The sequence below is a fragment of the Chlorocebus sabaeus genome, chromosome 1, assembly GCF_047675955.1.
Source record: "Chlorocebus sabaeus isolate Y175 chromosome 1, mChlSab1.0.hap1, whole genome shotgun sequence".
Classification (NCBI taxonomy): domain Eukaryota; kingdom Metazoa; phylum Chordata; class Mammalia; order Primates; family Cercopithecidae; genus Chlorocebus; species Chlorocebus sabaeus.
This window is the reverse complement of record NC_132904.1, coordinates 89,348,009-89,371,464: the sequence shown is the minus strand read 5'-3', so window position 1 is coordinate 89,371,464 and position 23,456 is coordinate 89,348,009. Positions and strand designations below refer to the sequence as shown.

The 23,456-nt window shown below is 41.8% G+C and overlaps 1 protein-coding gene across 4 annotated transcripts in view; it reads right to left on the bottom strand.

Moving 5' to 3' along the window:
• The window catches only part of FAT3 (FAT atypical cadherin 3), a 698,441-nt gene that overhangs the window by 130,952 nt on the left and 544,033 nt on the right, over positions 1 to 23,456 (bottom strand). For all 4 annotated transcript variants that reach the window (XM_073020268.1, XM_038005353.2, XM_073020270.1 and 1 more), the window contains exons 5-6: positions 11,150 to 11,464; positions 8,163 to 8,373 (exon numbers count right to left, since the gene is read on the bottom strand). In XM_073020268.1, the coding sequence (XP_072876369.1) occupies positions 8,163 to 8,373; positions 11,150 to 11,464 (526 nt within the window). The remainder of the gene's footprint in view (positions 1 to 8,162; positions 8,374 to 11,149; positions 11,465 to 23,456) is intronic.

The following is a 23,456-nucleotide window of genomic DNA, read 5'->3' as shown; positions in this document are numbered from 1 at the left end:
AGTATGGTTTATGATCTTCCCAAAATGAAAGATTTTTTTTTGAGGGGGAGAAAAATAATAGTATGAATGTTGGAACAATTTTAATTAAGCATGAGTGTATGTTCAGAAGCTCTGCTTCTTTTGGCCTGAAATTTCACGGTGTTGATTTTGTTTTCAGACAGTAATTTTATTTAACTACAGCATATAGGGCAATGTATTTATTGAATTTCATATTTTAGAAAACTAACTTTGGTTTATTTTTACATTCCACATTCTTTGCATTTCATTTTGCTGATCAATGAACAATACAATATATTACTTTTATATAACAATTATGAATAGTGAGTTAAGGGAAGGAGAATTTTACCTGAATTACTAGAATCTGATGTACAATGACATGAAATAAATAATATGGTTTACTTAAAAAAAAACCTGGCCATATATATATTTCAAATACTTATTACTTGCTGCTGTCATATACACTTAAGATTATTTAATTGCAAGAGAGAATATAATTGCCCTTGACATTTAATTAAAGTTATGGAGATATGAGAGTATCAGAGAATTGCTCGGAGATTATATACTTTTTTAAAAACTTCATCTAAAAAGAGACTCATCTTCCAATTAATATCTTTAATTGATTTGATGAGGAGCACTAAATATTAACTCCAAAAAAATTGTTTGAAGCTAGGATAAGGAGAGAGGGGGGAGTCTAGGCTGAAAAGGGAAGCAAGCCTTAGGTCATTACCATTTCTTATTCAAAGGAAATGTTTCATGTTGATAACAACATGAAACAAAATGGAAGTCTGATTTGAGTGTTGTGAAAAACCATCTTCATGAACAAGAGAGAAAAAAAAACAACAACATGATCATTTGCTATTAAGCGGTACATTCTGAGAAAAAATTTGCCATGGAAACTTTCAAAGAAAGGCCATAAAATTGCCTCATAAGTCCTGTATGGAAGGAAAGATGAGAATGCAACTTCTCAGGTTGTTTCTAGTGGGTATTAAATCCCATTTTAAATCCCATTTAGAATGTTTCCTTTACCAAAATGTTAACTTTCTTAAATCTTAGGGCCATGATATGATTTGGAGGTGGGGGAAGGAGTCATCCTCTAATGTTGATTATTTTTAAATGTGAAAATGTGTGAGTCAAGTCAAAATAAAGATTGTGCAAATTATAAAACTTTAGTTTGCTCCAGTTTAAAGATGATTAAAAATAAATGTTAGAGAACCAGCAAGCATAGTTTGAGTTTGAGTTACTGTTTAAATGGGGCAGTCCAATTTGCTCTCTTTCACTGACTTTGACACACATTTTCCCCAGGGCCCTGTACAAAAATACATAATCATCTCATGCGCTTAGTGGCATAACATTTACATATGGCATATAGAGTGTGTGCTTTTTCTTAGTCGTTTTTCATATCAAATAACATTTTTGGCTAATTTTATGGTTTTTTTTTTTTTTTTTAACAGTTTTCTCTCTTTCTGTGTGTGTTCATATATGTATTTGTGTGTGTATGTGTATGAGTGTATCTCCCTCACATTCTTTAGAACAGAAACCTCCAAAGGGACAGGGGAGATAGACCATTAGAAGAGCAGAGCCAAGAGCACTTGAGGGAGAGCCTACAAACTATGTCTCTCAGTTTACCAATATAGTTAGCAGCCTCGGACACTCATTTCCAGGACATTTGTTCCTAGTTAGACTAAGATTTAATGTAAAACAAAATCTTCCGTGAGTTTTAAAACGAATTTCTGACAAGGGACACAGAATCTAGACCAGCAGTTTACCATCAACCCTCACACAATTTAATAACCTACCACTTAAGCATCCCATTTCATAAACGACTCCATATCTCTCCCCTAGGTCTCATTTGTCAGGCTCCCTTTTAGCCTGAAAGTGATTTCATTTTCATAGGAAACCATATCCAAATCGTCCAGAGTGAGAATATCAAATGCAAGGAGTCCATTTTTGCTAGCAGCATTCCACTTAAACAAGGTGTGCTTCCTCAGAGCCAGTAACAGAACATGCAAAGCCAGAGTGTGTTTGGTGCAGCAGCGTTAGGCTCAACAAAAGGTGGGGAGGAGGGAGGACACCGCAGAGCTGGTCTGAGTTTCAACAAAGTGGGAAATTAGAAAAGTCACAGCCTGAGCATTGCTGCAGGGGTGTGCGGCAGAGATGGTTAAAAGCAAGGTTGTGAACAGCCCACATAACAGATAATTCACATTAGGGACATATCTCTTTGACCATTTTCGGTCAAGACAGGTGTAATAGAGTAAACAAAGAGCAGATGAAGCACACTGGATTTCTATTGGATTCTAAAGTTAAACATCCCAAGTAGGAATGTCCTAAAAGGCTTTAAAGATGGGACATAAGTGGAAATATTTTGAGCCAGCAGCTACTGCTTAAATGTGCTGGGCATTGGAGCTGGGCCATGATTCACTCTAGTTTTTCTTTAAAGAAGGGTACGAAGCACCTCTGTCCCTCCATAAAGACACCCAATGGTGAGAATCACACAGCTTCCCCTTTAGAGAAGCTTCCAGGTACCTCCCCTAGCATATGATTCTATTCCACTCCATGCGTAATTGTAAAAATACCAACCCACATCTAGTTGTCACCAAGGGGGAGGTGTTATGTGAGCAGCTTCCAGAACACGGAGCTGCCGACTCTCAATGAATTCAGGGAGTTGTGCACAAGCTGTTGATTCAGGTTCAGCATGTACACTGAAATTAAGAAAAAACGCTAAACACCAGTTATGGTTTGATCTTGAAAATGCTAAACACTAATTACCATTTTCCCCTAATTTTCTGCCTTGAAATGAAAGCAAGCACAGTACCTGGCTGAAAAGGATATTTACTTGGAAGACAGGGGACACCAGGTGGAGGTCAGGAAAAAGTGGTCGGAAAGAAAATCCCTTCTAGAATCGAGTTTAAAATTCATTTTCTTAAAACCGCTAATAGTATATAAAGTGTTTCTAGGCTTCTTCTTATTTTTCTGAAGTTTCTTCAGTGCTCCTATGGACCAGACTGTTGCTATGGAAAATGAGAGGCGTATTTGGGATCAAATTAGGGAAAAGGGGCAGAATAGGGGAAATGAAGTGTTTGATATCAGTTGAATAACTTGGAGCAAGGGTCACCCTGATGCAGGAGCAGCTGTAACAGAAATAACGCATGAACATGGTTTCTCTCCATATCACTGGGTAAGAGTCTTTTGTTAGAGAAATACAGCCACCTGATTAGGGAAGACCCAGAGGTTTCCAAGCTCTAGCTGAAGAACAAGGCTCTACTAGTGCTACCAGAGACTTCAACTGGTCTACTTGATTCATCTCTAAATGGCGATGGCTCCGCTGGGGACAAGGTTCAATAAACACAGGCAAAAGCTTATGACACAGCAGCAGCCTGGAGCCCAAAGTCTGAAGGAACCTATGACAAATGAAGGGTAAAAGCAGCCTTCCTGCAACACAGAAAGACATTTCAACTTGAGTTGGAACTACGTGCTATCACTCACCAACGGAGAATCATTTTCAAAGAGCAGCCTTACAGTAGGCGAGATAAAGAAAGATATTTTAGGTGCTTACGATTTACAAAGAAAACTATTTTTGTAGCCTAAGTCAGGTGAAAAGCTAAAAAATGGGTGACAGCACCCCCCATCCATCTGCAGGTAAAGAGGAACTGTCTGAGGTGCGTAATAAAGGTGGCCTTCTCTATTCCAATATTTGCCAACAGAATAAAGATACAGGGACTGAACTGTGAACCAGATTGCATGCACATTAGAGAGTCTGTAAATCAAGGAGCTGTGGAGTTGAAATCATAGTCCCCTGAGAAGTGTGAAGATATGTGATAAAGCCACAAAGGATTATGGGTTATTTGTGTTCCCTTCAGTTTCTTTCCCTTTTAACACAGAGAAGGAACATGCTGTGCGTTGGGCTGTTTAAACGCAGAACAGCTGAACTTTATTATGTTTCCTTTTAATTACAGCTTTCTTAACTCAGTTACAAGTAGGGCTTCTGTTTCTGGAAGCTGAAAAGTCTCACTGCATAACATTGTAAGCAGTGGTCTCCTTGGAGGCACAAGAAAGTGTGTGACAGATCCTCAATGTAAGGGTCCAGGCTTGGTAACAAAACCTTGCTCACTACCCCATTTTTGTGAATTCATATCATGGTGGGAGGCAAAGACATGCAGTTAAGCAAGATTTGGGTTGATTTGGAAATGCAGAAATGAGGCGACTTTACTCTCAGGGGAAAAGCATGCTGAAACACTATTTCTGCTCACTTAATGAGAATGTATTAGTTATAGCATTTGTAAGCTGTAAGTGCCATGCCAAGATGATGTCTTCTCTGTAACTCAGTGTCTCTTTAGGTGTCTGCATGCACTAGGTCTAAAATGGAACCAAATCCTCACTCCCTTGGAAGAGTCATAGAGTATTTACCTTGGCAAGGCCCATACTTATACCTGAGACCTCATTTCAGATCCATGCTGACATTACATACCTAGTGCCTATTCCAGGCATTCACTGCTATGTTTCTTAAGCATTGAGGCACAATGTTCCCTCTTTCCCCTGTATGTTAGCTTGGCCAAAAAAGATGCTTAGGTAAGGAGGAAGGGAACAAAGAGATGAGAGTTTCCATGGCCGAAGATAAATAAGCAAGAAATCTTGAGAGCGAGAATAAAACATCTGAATATGATAAAGGAAACAATAGGTATTTAGAGAGGGGGAAAGATGTTGTCAGCAGATTGAGAAAAAATGACTCTGATGGATTAGAAAGATTTTCAAAAGGAGGATTTGGTGGAACGCGGACCGTATCGATACTGAAGCAACCAGCACCTGGGAAAAGGATTTTACTTCTGTGCTGAAATAAAGATTTGGTGTTTCAAGATGTTGTTGGCTGGATGTAGGGATGGAAATAAAATCATGTTCTGTTTGGGCATCTGGCCCAGTAAGTTCAATTTGGAAAAGAAGCTTGGCTAGATGTTACCTGATTTACAGTGAACTCTCTGTGATGGAAGAATCCAGACCAGAGGGACAACCCTGTAGGTCCTCATTCAGAAACTTACAAGTGCCCTGAAACTGAAGGGAGTCTCTAGGAAGAGCGTGGCATTTAGAAATACACCAATGAAGAAACATGAAAACTGATGCCATGTTCTTGATGACGGACCCTGGGTCTATATTTAAGATAGCTTAAAGGGACTCCTTCCAGGGAGGGCTCTCATCTGTAAACTGCCTCTCTCTTCTTAGACCAGTGATGTTTCTATTTTGTCTAAGGTGCGTAGGTTGCCATGGCCGGTAGCACAGTGGAAGGTCACACTGACTCTGAGTAGCTTCCAGGAGGCATCAGTAGGGTTAGCATAGTGGCTGCCTGGGGTATCTCTATCACTCACCATAGTTTATTCCATTCATCCTGGGTTGGTAGCAACAGAGGTATTGGCAGGAGGAAGGAATGAGGACACATGGGCCTTAACCATAGGGGTTAAGAGTGGAGACAGGATAAGCACAAATGAAAAAATACAGCAACACTCATCATGCTGACATGAGAAACTTGCAAATCAGGTTACATGCAGTACTGCTAGGCATGCTTACCTACAGACAGTCACACACACACACAGGGAGGAATGATGAAGAGTTGCAAACCTGACCTTGATAACTAGGGTCAAGCAGCTGGTGAGACTGACCATTACAGAAAGGCATGCCAGTAGGATTTCAAAAGCAGACTACAAGCGAGGGCATCCCGGGGCACATAGGTGGTAGGTGGGATGTACCACGGGTCAGCAGGTTGCGTGCACGGATCATGCCAGGGAGAGATGTGACACTGTCCGGCTGTAGAGGTGCTTGGAAACTGGAGTGTCCAAGGAGGAGGGAGAAAAATCAGTGGCTGATGAGAAAGGGTAACTCATCTCAGGACAGCACACTAGACATTCTGTTGCCTATTCGGTTTCTGCTGCACTCTCCTTTAGGTTATTTAAAAGAAATCACTTTTTTTTCTTTTACTGTTTTTTTTTTTTTTTTTTTTTTTTTTTGAGACAGTCTTGCTGTGTTGCCTAGGCTGCTGGAGTACAGTGATGCAATCTCAGCTCACTGCAACCTCCGCCTCCCGGGTTAAAGCAATTCTCCTGCCTCAGCCTCCTTAGTAGCTGGGATTACAGGCACCCACTATCACATCCAGCTAATTTTTGTATTTTTAGTAGAGACGGGGTTTTGCCATGTTGGACAGGCTGGTCTTGAACTCCTGACCTCAAGTGATCTGCCCACCTCAGCCTCCCAAAGTGCTGAAATTACAGGAGTGAGCCACTGTGCCCAGCTAGAAATCACTATTGCACATGTCTCTGGAAACCTGGCACTAGTGGTACTGTTAGAACTGAATTGCACTTTCTGTGACTCTGATTGGGGGTGGAAGTGAAGAAATCATTAAAGGTGACTGTACAGACAACCAGATCATGACTACGTGCATGTTGTGCCAAGAAAGAAGAAACTGCATCAGATAATATCTTATGAGCTGAAAGTTACTGAGAAGATAAAGAAGTGGAGACCCCTTTCATGGATCAGAAGAAGTTTCATTTCAAATATGTCGAGTAGGAATGAAGAGAGAAGTGAAAGCTTAGTGTGAGGATGGCTGTGTACAGGATGGCATGATTAATACCAAGTAAGTAAAACGAAAATGTTCCACTGTCATTCCATCAAATGAAACATGTAGAAAACAGCTCTTTACTTTTTGGAAGTTCAGAGGACTCTCTACAGAGGTTTGATTGCGGGCCATGGGCATTCTTTTTCTGTGCCTTGTTAAAACCGTTGGGGAACTTTCTAAATGCTTATCCCAAGCACAGCAATTCCTAGGGGGAGAGGCATGTTCCTGCCCATCCTATCCAGGCAGTGACATGGGGAAGGAAACGATTTCCCCAGACCAACTCTCTCCTGGATCCCCTGCCTCCCACTGAGAAGCGTAGGAAGTCAGCTTTAGCTCAACGCAGTGTCGGATTGGGTGACACACACTCTCCTCTCTGTTTTAGCAACAGCCTGTTTTGTTTCCTGGTCCTCGGCACTCATTTCCTCTCCAGTGCCTCTCCCTGCTGGTTTGTCAAGGGCCATAGTGCTGTTTTGCCCTTTCCTTTTGCAGCCTGGCGTGCTTGCTTGCTTTCTTTCAAGGAATTTAAAGGTTGGCTCCCAGGGTCTATCCTGCATGCTTCCATCTGCTTCCTCTATTCGGCTTGCGGGGGAGGCTGACTGGCTATATATCTAGGTTCCATTTCCTGCCCTTCCTTTTGTGGACGACAGCCAGGGGACTCTCCTGATGGGGCTATTGGTGTATGAATGGTACTACCGCTGCAAAACAGAGGGACTGGAATACATTTTAATTTCTTTTTCAATTGGAAAAGGCCCAGTTAAATAAACCAACCTACAAAAAGATAAAAACAAAACAACAAAAAGCCCACATACCTCAAAAGCAAAGAAACAAAAATCAAAACAAACCCCCCCAAAATCCAAACCCTATCAAACTCGAACAAAGGAAGTCATTGGATACGAGTAACGCAATAGCTGTTACAGGCATATATGAAATCTGTGGGCTGCACTTCAGCCTGTCACAGGCAGTTATGAAAGATGTAATTCAATTTGCTTAAAAAAAAAACCGTAAAAGGCAGATTGGATAGCTGTATTTTAGCAAATGTGTTTGCACTAAGGGTACCTTCTGTTGAACAGTTCTGCCCACAAGCTGTCTGTAGAATATAGAACATCTCTCGAGCATGCTTGCCACCTTGAAGCAGGGCAGTCGGGAGCAGAAAAAAAAAAGAACAGAATGCAGAAAAAAGGTGAAGAAAAAGAGAGAAATGAAGGACAGCAAGTCTAGTACCATCAATACATTTAGAAATGAGATTAGCCAAGTGTGACAATAGAATTTAAATGACACACAGAAAGACATTAAGATTGCAGTAAATAACGTACTATGGAAAATCCAGCCAGAGAGCACTTTCGGTTCAGCTTAGCTACAGAGTTGGAACGAAAGCACAGGTCAATTATTCATTTTACTGGCTCTTTTGCATTCCAGCACTATACATCTTTTAATCTTGGCACTAATTGTTAGTTTTTTGCTTTCTTTCTTTTTTCTTTTTCTTTTTTTTCTTTTTTTTTTTTTTTTTGCTAGTTGCTTCAGTCAATTATTACATTGCACGATACTGCTCTGTAAGACTCGAACTTACCAACTATGTCAAACCACAGAGGGGTGTTAGCTGGCTGCACAGACACCACCCCTACAATTTCAGTCACTCTATCACTTTCCATGACTGTGAAGTTATAAAACGGTTCATCGAAGGTCAATGGTATAGGCGAAGGGGGTGGTTTCTTAATCCATTCAATGTGGAGGCGGGCCGTGGAGGATTTCTGTGGGCGCCCGTTGTCCACTGCCTTTATCTACTCACACAGGGAGAGAACAGAAAGATGTCTCAGACCTCTGATTGCTGTAGAGTTTGGATCTGTCACTCATGTTGCTGGGCCAAGAGTCCATCTTCAACACAGTGTCAGAAAGGGGAAGAAACGAGTAGAGTTCTGGGGAGAAAAGGCTTGGGAATGGAGGGGAACAACCCAGCCATGTGTAGACCTTGCACCATGTTTGCCAGAGGCTCTCTGGACCACCGTCAATGTTACAGATATGGAGATCTTGAAAGACAAATGCTGCACTTACAGTTTGTGGTGATTTGTGGCCCTGAATAATAGTTACATGAATAGAAATAGCTAATTTGATTCCTGATAGCATGATCCTGAGCCTCACCTCTGTTGGTGATATGTGAAAGGGAAGAAAGTGTATTGTGAAACCTTATATATGTGTGAATGATATGTGCAGAAGTGTGTGTGTGTATGTGTGTGTGTGGTTGTGTTTTGCAGTGTGTGGTTGTGTTTCTCAGCTCCTTCCTTCTGCTCTTTGTGATTGATAGCAGCACAGGATCCCAGGAGCAAGATAGAGTGGGCTGGGAAAGGGAGCAGCCTGGAGCTAGCTGCCTTGAGGCCCTTCAGTTTTGCCATCTGCAGAAAGGTAACAGAGAACCCTCTCGATAGCACAGTCCCTGGAAGCAGCGTGGAAGGGAGGACAGGGCTAATGACTCTCCTCTGTGGTCATAATTAGCTGATACAAGGGCTGAGGAAGCAAGTCTCCCCACCCAGCTGGGAAGGATGAAGAGTCCAGGTGAACTCTGGACTCAAATGGGAGGGTCAAAAGCTCCAAGAAGCAAAAGCCAAAACAAAACAGAAATAAAAGTAAATTTTTAAAAGGAATTTCAAGTATTGCATTTAAAAAATAACATTTATAGGAACATAACTGATAGCTACAGCCTTTCCAAACAGTGACAATGCATAGCACCCTCATGCTATGTGTTCATGAATGATTGCTTTGCCCTAGAATATCCCTGTGGGGTGAGAAAACTTGAGGATACATGTCTTAAGTCAGGTTCCCCCAGGAGCTAAGACAGGTATTTGAGTACAAATGGTGTTTTTGGGAGAAGTGCTCTCAGGTGAAAGGGAATAGAGATCAGGGTGGGCAGCGTGGGAGTTAAATCAGGGTGTGGTCCTGGCTGACCAGAGGGATCCCATGGAGAGCTCTGAACCATTAATTGCACCACAGTTGAATCCAACTTGAGGCAAGGGGATTGGACTTTTGTATCTGGGTGTCAGTCAGTCAATGGCTGTGGGCTGCTAGACTGGAGGCTGGGAATGTAGACTTTCTTTCACCAAGAATCATCCAAGGATGACTCTCTGGAGAAGAGGGCAGCTGTGAGCCATTGACAGCCAATACTTGCAGCAGTTGAGGGACAGATAATCCAGTCTGAGAATGGGAGCTGGGCAGGACACCAACAGTATCCACTTGAATCTATCCAGTCCTCAAAGATTCCCAAACTGCAAGTCTCACACACCTGCAATGGCACATAGCACATCAGAGCTCCTAACAGTAGAAACAGAGCTGGTGTTTTACTGTAGTTTTTTCTCTGCCCACTGTTCTGGCCACATAACTGAGCACAGCAAGGAACCCACATCTAGACCACAGGAAAGAAAGGATAAATCAAGAGACTCAGGCCATCGTTTAAAATAATAAAGGACAGACCTAGCAGAGAAGGATAGAGACAAAGAGAAGAGTGGTGGATGGTGCTGAGTTTTTTTTTTTTTTTTTTTTTTTTTTGAGACAGAGTTTTGCTCTGTCACCCAGGCTGGAGTGCAGTGATGTGATCTTGGCTCACTGCAACCTCTGCCTCCTGGGTTCAAGTGGTTCTCCTGCCTCAGCCTCCTGAGTAGCTGGGATTACAGGCGTGCACCACCATGCCCAGCTAATTTTTTTTTTTTTTTTTTTTTTTTTGGTAGAGATGGGGTTTTACCATGTTGGCCAGGCTGGTCTGAAACTCCTGACCTCAAGTGATCTGCCTGCCTCGGCCTCCCAAAGTGCTGGGATTATAGGCATGAACCACCATGCCCAGCTGGTGCCAACTTTTGGTAGTTGTTGGGACCCTGGACCATGCTCATTGCTTGTAAGGATAGCAGCTGCCTTTCTGGAATAGGCACTACCTGGCTAAAGTGGTTGGGGTCGGGGGAGCACACTGGCACTGTAGATACAGGAGCTTTAAGTTTCTACATGAGATGGTTCTCATGCTTGTTTTCACTTTTCTAATTTAATAAAAAATTCAGTCACTTTATACGTGAGTTTTCCCAGTTTTGATGGAATAAACATCATTGTGATTTGTGTCTCACAATTTACACAGCTATATCCATGCTCTATCTCGTTGTTGATAATTTCAAGGTTGTTTTCTATGGGAAGTCACAGCGACAGGGTGAGAGATATGTTCAGTGGTGGGTAGGATGTGTTGCCCTGCTGTTCCCCTACCTTTAGTTTACATCTATGTTCAGCACTTTGAGGATGATTTAGGGCTGCAGAAAGAGTGGTTGAGTATGTGGTGAAACAGGCTGTGGCCTGGGAATGGGGGAAAATGCTGACAGGACACAACCAAAGGAAATTGTCTCGTCATTTAAGAATATCAGTGAAACAGGCAAGAGTTCTCACCTGCACTTGCCTCCCAGAAAGAACCCTTCCCCAGCTGTGTGGTTTCACTTTTTACTCTAAAGATTTATTGCTCAAAGGAGTATACTCGAATAAGAACATAACCACTTCCCCCCATCCGCCGTGCTGCTGGAGTTTGGAAGATCTTACCGTTAGGATGTCATAACTCCCTGCTGTAAACTGCTTTCTAGAAGAAACCATCCCAGTTTTAGGGTCAATAAAGAACTTTCCATCATCATTCCCATCCACAATACTGTAGGAGATTTCTGCGTTGGGGCCCTCATCTCTATCAAATGCAAAAGCCCTGTAAATCGGTTCTCCTCTCTTCTTTCGGTCACGTTCCGGCAGCTTGATCTGGTAGACCTTCTCTGGGAACTGGGGCTTGTTGTCATTTTCATCCAGAACCTGAACCACCACCCAGATGGTTGACTGTTTTGGAGAGGGACCACCATCCGTCACAGTCACCTGAAAAAGAGAGTATGATGTGATCAGAAAGGAGAAAAAATTATTCTTGCTATTACACGTTAACCCATGGGTGTTTCTTCTAATGCATGAACAATGCTATCCTATCCAAATTCTTTTAGTATTCATTTTCTTCTCTCTTTTTTCATCTTTCTAGAGACTGAATTGTGTTCCCCTTAAAATTCACATGTTGATGCTCTAACCACCCATGTGTGGTTATTAAGGTTAAATGTGATCATAAGGATTGAGTCCTGATCTGACAGAACTAATGTCCCTATAAAAGAGGAAGAAACCCTAGAGATCCTATCTCTCTCTGCCATGTGAGCACACAGAAGAAGGTAGCTGTCTGCAAGCCAGGAAGAGAGCCCTCACCACAAAATGAGCCCTACTGGAATGTTGACCTTGGACTTCTCAGTCTTCATGCTGTAGTCTGAATGTCTGTGACCCCTCAAAATTTATATGTTAAAACCTGATTTCCAATGCAATAGTATTAGGAGGTGGGGCCTTTAGGTGGCGATTAGATCTCAAACCCTCATGAATGGGATTAGTGCCCTTCGAAAGAGGCTGAGAAGGCTTGCTTGTCCCTTCCACCATATGAGGACATGGCCAGAAGGCGCCATCTAGGAGGAACAAGCTATCACTAGACACTGAATCTGCTAGTGCCTTGATTTTAGACTTCCCAGCTTCCAGAATTGTGAACAATACATTTCTGTTCTTTAAGTCATCCAGCCTATGGTATTTTGTTACAGCAAGCAGAGCAGGCTAAGACACATCTCCACATAAGATTTGATTTTTTACATTGTCATTGAACAAAAGGAAAACTGTGATATATATTCCACTGTTTGATGTCTGATTTTAAGTACATTACAATGTCTTTAACAATCACAAAATACTTTTCTGTTTCTCTCTGGAAAATGCGAGGGGGATGTACACCCCTTCCCCATGTCACTATGATGCTGTTCTTATGTGTGCCTGTGAAAATTGAGACAGAAAAGAGTAATAAAGAGCACATACATAAATAATTTTCATGGAACATATAAAAAGACTTTGCATCCTAGTGTGAATAATTTTCTTATTAGTCATAGTGATAATCAGTATGATATTAATACCTAACATGTGGATGGTGTGACACAGTTTATAACACACTCTTTCATGCATTATCTCATTCACTTTCCAAAACATCCTCTTCAGTAAGTGAAGCATGTTTATTTATTCCCATTTCACAGATGAGAAAACAGAGGCTCAAAACAAACCATTGTTAATAAGTGGTAAATCTAGATATTAAACTTTTGGAAATTCTTAATGTTCTGTTTAACAAAGAAAGTGGAAGAACCCATATTTAATCTTTAAATCATTAGCTTGAATGAAACAGATTATTACTTCCATATATGTATTTGGAGGCTGGAAAGAACATAATGATGCACTCAGCATCAATAGGAGAAAAACAACAGTAAATCAAAGCAGCTGGTCTGCTATTTTTTCACCTAATAAAACAACCTGACAGATACAACTGAAACAAAGGCCAAAAATGTGAGAAAACACATTAAAGGCTTTTTGCAAAATGGAATTGCAATCTAGTTTAGTTTCTCTTACAAACTGCCTAGGAGGATAGCTTTAATAGACTTAAGATAAATTTTCATATGAGTTTTTGCTTTCTTTGAAAAATCAATCAAGTTTCCTTCCAAGTTTATTTTCTCAATTGCTTTGTTGTGTTTCACAAAAGAACCACATCGGGACCAAAATATGCCAAGGTTGGATGTTGACTCTTGAGCTAATTCCTTGACATGCCAGTTCTGAAGAGGCACATTCTGCTGCTGCTGGTGAATGCAAATGTTACACTCCCAGGTGACCTGTGTTGACCAAACACATTGATTTCTTGGCTGCTCAACTACTCTGCCTCTCTTTTCTGCTTGAGCAGCCTGTCCAAATTCAGACAACTCTCAATGTCTTCATCGTGCACAAAATCACCTCCTTGTCAATTAATGCCCTGCAATGGGCTCTGAGACAGTGTTCTGGAGCTGCTTCAGGGCCAGGTGGCTGCCAGGGAAAGGAGCCCCTCTTGGCAGCAGTTCGCTGCTCACTAGAGGATGCTGCTGCTATAAAATGCTTCTCTTTGAAGCAGACCTGGATTTACAAACCCAAGTCCTTGAGGTGTCTACCTATAGGCGGGAAGTGTGGTAGCTGCACAGCTCTTGAAGAATCTCTCAGGAGTGCTATGCGTAGAGGGTCACTTGTCACCATGTTACCGCAAGCACCCAGCTCCCTCAGGCCATGAGGGCATCCTTCAGGTCCTCTTTTCTTTGGAGAGCTGTCCCTATCCTTTCTCTGGAGCTTGCCTACTCACCCTTTAAGTCCAGCTGAAATGTCACTTCCTTGAGGCTGCCTTCTCTGACCCCACAGACCAAGTGTCAGCTTTCCCGCCCTCATTCTGTACTGTTAAATCACCCTATGCTTTTCTTTTGTAGCACTTACCATTGTGGAAATTAATTAAATACATGATTCTCCACTTAAGTGGATAAACTGCATAAGGGCAAAGACAGACTGTGCTTGTTTTCTCACTGCGCTCACCCCTGTGTCAAGCCACAGAACATGCTCCATTCATGTTTATTTAATAAATGAGGCTCTAATACAGGTCCTACTTGAGCAGTCTCTTTAGCCAAAAAAGTCTCACCTTGCAAAACCTTCTGAGATGGTTCAAGGGCCTTTACAACATAGCTCCAAACTGCTTTTCCTGACTTTTTGCCAATTATTCCTCCATCTCCTTACCCATGGTGTCATCTACTACCTACATGCTGTTCATTCTCCAATGTGTATCTCTTGTGCCTAAGCCTGTTTCCTGATCACTAAACCAACATGTTCAACTATTTACTAGTAATCTACTTTCTGGATCCTAGCACCCCAAAAGTCACAAACTGAAATCAATACCCTTAATCCTCCTCCTTTTCCTATGTCCATTGTCTCAATAAATGGCACCCCAATCTACTCATGCACTGGTGCACACCAGAATCCTGGGCATCCCTCTGTCTAACTATCTATATCCAATTGAACTTGGGGACCAACAGGTATCTCACACACACCCCTCGCCCCATGCCAATCTCTTCTGCCGCACTGCCCTATTACAGGCCCCCCTTGCATCTTGCTTGGATGGCCACAGTAGCCTCCTGGCCTCCCTGCCTTCAGCCTTTGCGTTTGTTGTAGAGTGATAAATCTGGTCATGTCGCTGACTTGCGTAATACTCTTCAGGGGCTCCTTGCGGACAAAGATCTGGCTGGATTCTTTCTGCATCCGGCTAACCTTGACGATCAGCCTGTACTGTCTGCCCCTTTCCCACCTCTATGCTCAGTTCCATGGTGAGCTTGGGAGGTCCTGAGCATGCCATGCTCTTATAGCTGCATTCCTTTGCACAGCCATTTGTCTTCATGGAATGCCCTCTCCTAGGAATATACTTGAGTCATTCTAGAAGCCTCAATCCAAACATTCCTGTGAAGCCATTCCCTGCCTCCTGCAGACCTATGTAGGTGCCCTTAGTATGTTTCTATACCACTATGTGCATAGTTCTAGGACACTAATTATCATCCTTCATTTTAAGTGTCCATTCACTTGTTGGTCTCCATTCAATCCTTCTAGACTGTGAGCAATTTGAGATCAAGAGAACTGTCTCTTACTCACTGTTATATTCTGGCACCTGGTACAGCTCTGAGTGACAAATAAATATTCTGTGAAATCAAGAATTCATTTACCTACAACTCTTCCCTATGACAATAAGTGAAAAGAACATTCAGACACTGAGGGCCTCTGTATGAAAATGAACATATAATCTCCCAAGTGCTTCTAGTGCTATGATTCTACTTATGGGGGTCAGTTAGAGGCGGACAGTTTTAACCATGCACTCTGAGGTTTATACCCACTTTACATAACTGAGAACACTACCAATCTAAAGATTATTAAGATTATGCAAGCCAGGCACGGTGGCTCACGCCTGTGATCCCAGCACTTTGGGAGCTGAGGCGGGTGGATCACGAGGTCAGGAGATCGAGACCATCCTGGCTAACACGGTGAAACCCCGTCTCTACTAAAAATACAAAAAATTAGCCGGGCGAGGTGGCCGGCGCCTGTAGTCCCAGCTACTCGGGAGGCTGAGGCAGGAGAACGGCGTGAACCCGGGAGGCGGAGCTTGCAGTGAGCTGAGATCGTACCACTGTACTCCAGCCTAGGTGACAGAGCGAGACTCCGTCTCAAAAAAAAAAAAAAAAAAAAAGATGATGCAGAATGATTTTTAGCCACTCCTCAAACCGTACTCACTTTTGTGGACATTCATCCAGTCTCCTGAAATGATTTATTCCCACACCTGGCTCCTTCAGTGCACTGTGAGCTACTCAAAAGCAGGAACCTTGGCTTTTTCATCCCTTTCTGAAACCTAGTGTCCTCTCGATAAATGTTTGCTGAACTGAACTACACTGCTAACCTCAAAGTCTTAATTTTCATTATTATTTCTCTGGACCCATTCATTTGCCCTGCCACATTTGTGCCGGAATATTAATCATCAAGGATTAATGGAATCATCAATGGCATCATCAATCATTCCATCAGATTCTCAGACTTCAGACTTCATGATACTTTAGGCCTGAAACCCCCCTTGGAATTAGCCCATATGAAAGGAGTAGCAGCAGTGAAGACCAAAGCAAAACAAGCTGAGATAAATCCCCATCATCTTCTCTTCTGCATCATTTCTCATTAAGGATGCAAGAAATGCGGCATTGTTTAGAGGTGATCCATATGTACTCTTGCTTTGCTACAAACTCACAAAAGAACAGAGAACCATCCTCACCTAGATTTTCTGCTCCTATTGTCAACCAATAATTAGTGGTACTAGCAACTAACCCAAAGCCTGAAAGATTAATTTCTTTAAATGATAACAGCTACCACCTAATAAAAGGAGCCACAAATAGGCTGGACGCAGTGGCTCGCGCCTGTAATCCCAGCACTTTGGGAGGCCGAGGCGGGTGGATCACCTGAGGTTGGGAGTTTGAGACCAGCCTGACCAACATGGATTAACCCTGTCTCTACTAAAAGTACAAAATTAGCTGGGCGCGGTGGCGCATGCCTGTAATCCCAGCTACTCAGAAGGCTGAGGCAGAAGAATTGGTTGATCCTGGGAGGTGGAGGTTGCAGTGAGGTGAGATCGCCCCATTGCACTCCAGCCTGGGCAACAAGAGCAAAACCCTGTCTCAAAAAATAAAAAAATAAAAAAATAAAAAATAAAAATAAATAAATAAATAAATAAAACATAAAAAAGAGAGCCACAAATAGTTCAGTGGTCTGTGAATGCCAGGCAGAGCCAGAAGGCAGGACAGTTACAAGAAGAAACATGTCTTTAAGTCTATTCCTGGAAGAAACAAGAGCTTCATAGGACCAAAAATGGTCAGACACTGAGAATTTTGAAGTTATAGCAGCTGGTGGGAGAGCACACTTCTCACTCACTGAAATTGCCTGATGTATTTATTTTTGTTGTCTCCTTTCCCCAAGTAGAAGATAAGTATATAAACTGCCTAAGAGCAGAGATCTTGGATCTTGTCCACTGCCTTGTTCCCAGTGATTATAAGAGTGTCTAAGAATATATTCAATATTTTTAAGCCGAAGAGTTAAACTCTAGCATTTTCCTCATCCATTAGTTCACCACAAATGGTTATTTCCAGGCTACTGTACTTATAATGGAAAATCCATCTTCAGATATTACATATCCCCCTCCCTGTTTTATACAGTGGTCCGCTCCTATCTTTGGATTTGCTTTCCACATCTTCAGTTACCTGTGGTTCAGCACAATAAGTTATTTTGTGAGACAGAGAGAGAAAGAGATCAATCACATAACTTTTATGACAGTATATTGTTATAACTCTTCTCTATCATCATTGTCGTTGATCTCTTATAAATTACAAAGCCTAATTTATAAATTAAGCTTTGTCACAGGTATGTATGTATAGGAAAAAAAATAGCATATGTAGGGTTTGGTATTATCTGCGGTTTCAGGCACCCACTGGGGATCTTGGAACATATCCCCCATGGAAAAGGGGCAACTACTTTATTGGTCCTTGACACTTTATCATTATCTAATATGTTATGTATTTCATTTATGTGGTTATCACATATCTGCTTTTACTAGATCCTGAGCTCCACAGAGAATGAATTTTCATCTATTTTGTTCAAACATATTCCTAGCATCCACAACAGTGCCTAGAATGTAGTAAGCATCCCATAAATATTTGTTGAATGAATAAATAAAATATTTATCCAGTACCTTTTAGGTAACAAGCTCTTTTTCAGGCGAACTGGGAGATCAACCACATAACCAACCAACAAACACAGATTCTGACCAAATTCACAATCCCCCATGACCTAAATCCTCTGTCATATTTGGGACCTGCAATCACATGGCCTCAGTTTTGGTATATTCGGTAAGAGGAACTCAGTGCCTTGTTTGGCAGCACAATTGTGGTTTGATAGATTCAATTTTCACAAAGCTCTACTTAATTTTTTTAACTGACAAATAAAAACTGCAAATACTTATGATATACAACATGACGTTTTGATATATGTATACACTGTGGAATGGCTAAAACAGGTTAATTAACATATACATTACCTCACATAACTTTTTTTGGTGGTGAGAACACTTAAAATCTACTCTCTGGCAGGGTGGATTGGCTCACGCTTGTAATCCCAGCACTTTGGGAGGCTGAAGCAGGCGGATCATCTGAGCTCAGGAGTTTGAGACTAGGCTGGCCAACATGGTGAGACTCTGTCTCTACTAAAAATACAAAAAATTAGCTGGGCATGGTGGCGCGTGCCTGTAATCCCAGATACTCAGGAGGCTGAGGCAGGAGAATCACTTGAACCCAGGAGGCAGTGGTTGCAGTGAGCCAAGATCACACCACTGCACTCCAGCCTGGGCAACAGAGTGAGACTCTGCCTCAAAAACAAAACAAAACAAAACAAAACAAAACACTAGTATCTTAGCAATTTTAAAGTATACAATATGTTGTTATTACCATTAGTATAATCACCATGATGTAAAACAGACCTCTCGAACTCGGTCCTCCTGCGTAACTGAAATTTCGTATCCTTTGACCATCAACATCTCCCTATTACCAATCCCTCCTGTCTCCTCTTTCACCTCTAGTAACCACTATTCTACTCTCTACTCTTATAAATTTGACTTTTTTAGATTCCACATATTTGTGAGATCATGTGGCATTTATCTTTTTATTTGAGTTAACATAATGTTCTTCAAGTATATCCATGTTGTCACAAATGACAGGATTTCTTTCTTTTTTTTTTTCTTTTTTTTAGATGGAGTCTTGCTCTGTTGCCAGGCTGGAATGCGATGCCACAATCTCTGCTCACTGCAACCTCTGCCTCTCAGGTTCAAACGATTCTCCTGCCTCAGCTTCCAGAGCAGCTGGGATTACAAGTGCACGCCACCATGCTCAGTTAATTTTTTTTTTTTTTTTGTATTTTTAGTAGAGACAGGGTTTCACCATGTTTGCCAGGATGGTCTCCATCTCTTGACCTCGTGATCCACCCGCGTCAGCCTCCCAAAGTGCTGGGATTACAAGTGTGAGCCACCGCGCCCAGCTGATTTCCTTCTTTTCAAAAGCTGAATAGTATTCCATTGTGTATATATACAAACACAGTCTTCATTCATCCCTTGATGGACACTTATGTTGTTTCCATATCTTAGGTGTTGTAAATAGTGCTGCAATGAGCATGGAAATGCATACTTCTTTTCTTTTTTTATATAGGAAAATATTGTCTTTATTTTTTAAATACAGCTTTCAGTATCATATTTCCATAACTTATTGGGGTACAGGTGGTATTTGGTTACATGAATAAGTTCTTAATGGTGACTTGTGAGATGTTGGTTCACCCATCACCTGAACAGTATACACTGCACTATATTTGTAGTCTTTTATCCCTCCCCCACCTTCCCCCAAGTCCTCAAAATCCATTGTATCATTCTTATGCCTTTGCATCCTCATAGCGTAGCTCCCACATATCAGTGAGAATACAAGAAGTTTGGTTTTCCATTCCTGAGTTACTTCACTTAGAATAATAGTCTTCAGTCTCATGCAGGTTGCTGCAAATGCTGTTAATTCATTCATTTTTATGGCTGAGTAGTATTCCATCATATAGATACATCATCTATATACACACACATACACACACACACACACACACACCCCCCACAGTTTCTTTATCCAAGACTTCTTTTCAATATACTGATTCTGTTTCCTCTGCATATACACCCAGAGGTGGGATTGTTGGTTCATACAGTAGTTCTATTTTTAGTTTTTGAGGAATCTCCATACTATTTTCCATTATGGCTCTCCTAATTTACACTGGCAAAACAGTGTACAAGGAATTCCTTTTTTCCATATCCTCACCAACACTTCACAAAGCTTTTCTTAATATTAAACAGAAATCTAACTGCCTGTACTTACTATCCTAGACTGCCTGGAGCTTCCTATAGACTATTTTTACTCTTTGTAGCTATACAGAAAAAGTCAAATTCCTCTTCCACGTTGCCCCAGCAACCTGTTGTTGTGTAACAGAAAATTATGTAACTTAAAATAACTGGAATCTTTTTATTGTCTTTCATGGTTCTGGGGGCTGAAAGGGGGCAGTTCTTACTTGGAGCCTCTCATGCAATTGCAGTCACAGGTAGCTGGGGTTATAGTCATCTGACATATCTGCTGGTTGATGATGGCTATTAGCTGGGACCTCAGCTGGGTTCTAAGAGTAGGTGGCCTGAAGGAAAGTGGCAGCCATCAGTTTCTTAAGGTCTGGGCTCAAAAACTGGCATAGCATCACTCGCACCACATTCTACTGACCAAGAGTCTCAGAGTCCAGATTTAGGGGGTGGGGAAATAAATCCTGCCTCTAGATGGGAGGAGGGTCAAATAATTTGGGCGGCTATATTTTAAAACTGCCATACGTATAAAAATCCTTAAATATATTTGAGAAATCTCAACCCAGGTCGAAAACCTAATTCACATAATTATCTCTCAGATGATTTATTATATATAATGAGTCCACATTTATTATATTGTTTACATCTTTCAGGATGTTTTCCCATATACCAGCTTCCTTCTTAAAACACGACGGCCAGGATAGAACAATCGCATATTAAACTTACTCAGAAATGTGCAAAGCCCCTCTGTTATCCTAGAGACAATCTCACACCTGTTTCTTCAGTCGATGACTATGCTTATTTTGGGTAGCAGCCATGTCACACAGCACTGTGATATGAATGAATTAAACCACTTAGGTCTTTTCCTAGAAAAAGCAATATATAATATAACCATATCTATAAGTGTGTGGTTTCCTTTTGGGGGTACAAGTGCAGGATTTTATATTTGTCTCTACTAAATTTCATGTTATGGAAACTTTGGCTCCCTACGCAAGGCTGTTGGGATAATCATAATGATAACAGGTAACAAGCATTAAAGGCCTGCGATGCATCAAGCATTCACTGTGAGATGCAGAGCCCTGCATGGTCTCCTTTAATTGTTACAACAGTCTCACAGGATAGGTACTGTTTTTATACCAATTTAACAGATAAAGAAAATGAATTATGAACTGGTTAAAGGTCACACTATTTTTAAGTGGCAGAGCCTTGTATGGTCAAAGGTCACACTATTCTTAAGTGGCAGAGCCTTGTTTTAAACCTGGCAGTTTTGGTTCTAAGCCAGGGATCAGCAAACTATAGCCCAAGGGCAAAATCTGGTTACTTGTTTTAGTAAATAAAGTTTTATTGGAATACAGCCATGCTGCAATAACATATTATCTATGGCTGCTTTCCTGCTACAAAGACATGGTTGAGTAGTTGAGGCTGAGACTGTATGGCCCACAAAGTCTAAAATGTGCCCTTTACAGAGTAACTTTGCCGACCCCTGGTCTAAAATATTATGTGCCGCTGCCTCTTTGGTTATACTGATAGCACTTATTGCACGCCTGCTTTGCTCAATCCTCTGCTTGATCATTTACCTACGATTGTCACTTTTTCACAGGACTCCTGTAGGCATAGTCATTTCTATTCTGCAGCTGGAGACGGTGAGGCTTAGACGTTAAGAACATTTGCAAGGCCATTCAGCCAGAAAGTGACAGAACACAGGTTTGCACCCAAGTCAGTTTGGCGAGGCAGCACGTGCTCTTTTCCCTACCCTGCGCAGGCCATGTAGAAGCATCTGTTAACCATCTGTTTAAAATTCCCTTCCCACGTGTGCCTGTGGATCAACATCGAGCACTTCGACGTGCTTCTAGAATCAAGTCTCCTTTTCCTCCTTTGATAATAGGGACCATCTTTGACTGGCTCCAGTCTTTTGGCACCTTTCTGTCCTCAATGCTTAAAAACTGTCACTGGGTTGTGGGGTATGACTGCAACTTCTTTCAGCACCCCAGACTTGAGAACTTTATTTTGGGCAATTAGATCCTCTCCTACATCATCAGCTGCCTCTCACAAAATTCGTTCTACCTTTCTTTGCACAAAAATTATTCTCCCTGATCATGGAGATGGGAGGGAGGGCGTGGGTGGTCTTGGTTTCTCTCTGTCTTATTTATCAGGCACTCCATGTTAACCACGTGTAGGTACTCTTCCAAATGCTTAACAAATATTAACTCATGGATCCTTTTATTAGTCTTGGAGTAAGATGTGATTATCATCCCCACATGACAGATTAGAAACGGCACAGAAAGGTGAAGCATAGTGGGATCCAACCTGGTCTGGGGTCTGTGCTCCTAACCATCACATTATGCTGACTTTCATCTAAATGCTTGTCCCACCCACCCCGTGGGCAGGCCACCTTCTTCTTCCTCTGAATACAGTTCAAACATGTCCTTTCCCTGGCCTCAGCACCACAGTTTCAGCATGTCCTGTGCAGGGATGGCAATTACATAGCACATGGGCTTTGGCTGCTCTATCCTGCCAGCTGCACCTGGAGGCCACAGGAAACATGAACAATTCACTGTTCATTCCAAAGGCGGAACGTGGTCTCAGACTCTTCCGAGATGGAGCTTTCCAGACAGCTGTCACTACCAATCAATCCGCCACTGTCTAGGCGTACTTCTTGTTCTAGGTGAAACAGCCCAAATAGCACGTATTTTTACAGTCATACTGGGGTTGCCTTTATTAAATAAAATGTATAGGAGGTCACTGGCTTGAACTGAACTCCTGCACCAGAGGATCAACAAACCAAACCAAAATGGAGTCACGTGTGCTAACGTTCCAAGCTACCAAGCCAACGCTAAGTTGTTTATCTGACCTTCAGAGAAATCAGGAGAGAGAGAGAGAGAACGGCCAAATCCCCAGACAGGTCAGGTTTAACTGTAACAATAAAAGTCCCTTTGCTTTAACCTTTGTAACTTCGAAATGACTGATCTGCTTTCTGTTCTGTTTCTGCTTTCCTCAACCATTTTCTGTCTATAAAGCCAAGCTCTTCTGCTCATCAGAACATTCATTCTATTTTATAGAATAATATGTTGACAGATTCTAGAATCACAAATAAGAGCCAATTAAAATCTTTAAATTTGTTGTAATTTTGTTGGTCAACACTGAAACTGCATACCCTCTCCCTAGCCTGACCATCCCCCAACTTCTTCCCCAGTACTCTGTGCCTTCCTTCACTCTCCTGATTGCTGTGAGCTATTTTAGCACTTGATACTCTTCTAAGGTAGAAGACAGAGCTCAAAATAGATTTATTTCTCCCTCCCCCTCTCATTATCAAAAGTTTCAGGGTCAAGCTGACAGGTTCTGGGCAGGGAAGAAATCTAAAAATGAAGTCTTTTAAACTAAGGCAGAATATCCAACCACATGCAGCAAGAAGGCTTCCAATGTGCTGCCACATTGATCCTCTCAGCTCTTGGCTGAACGAATGTGAACTCATCTACATGGGCCACTAGGCTGGTCATCTCTGGCTGGGATTAGCCTTTCCCTTTACCT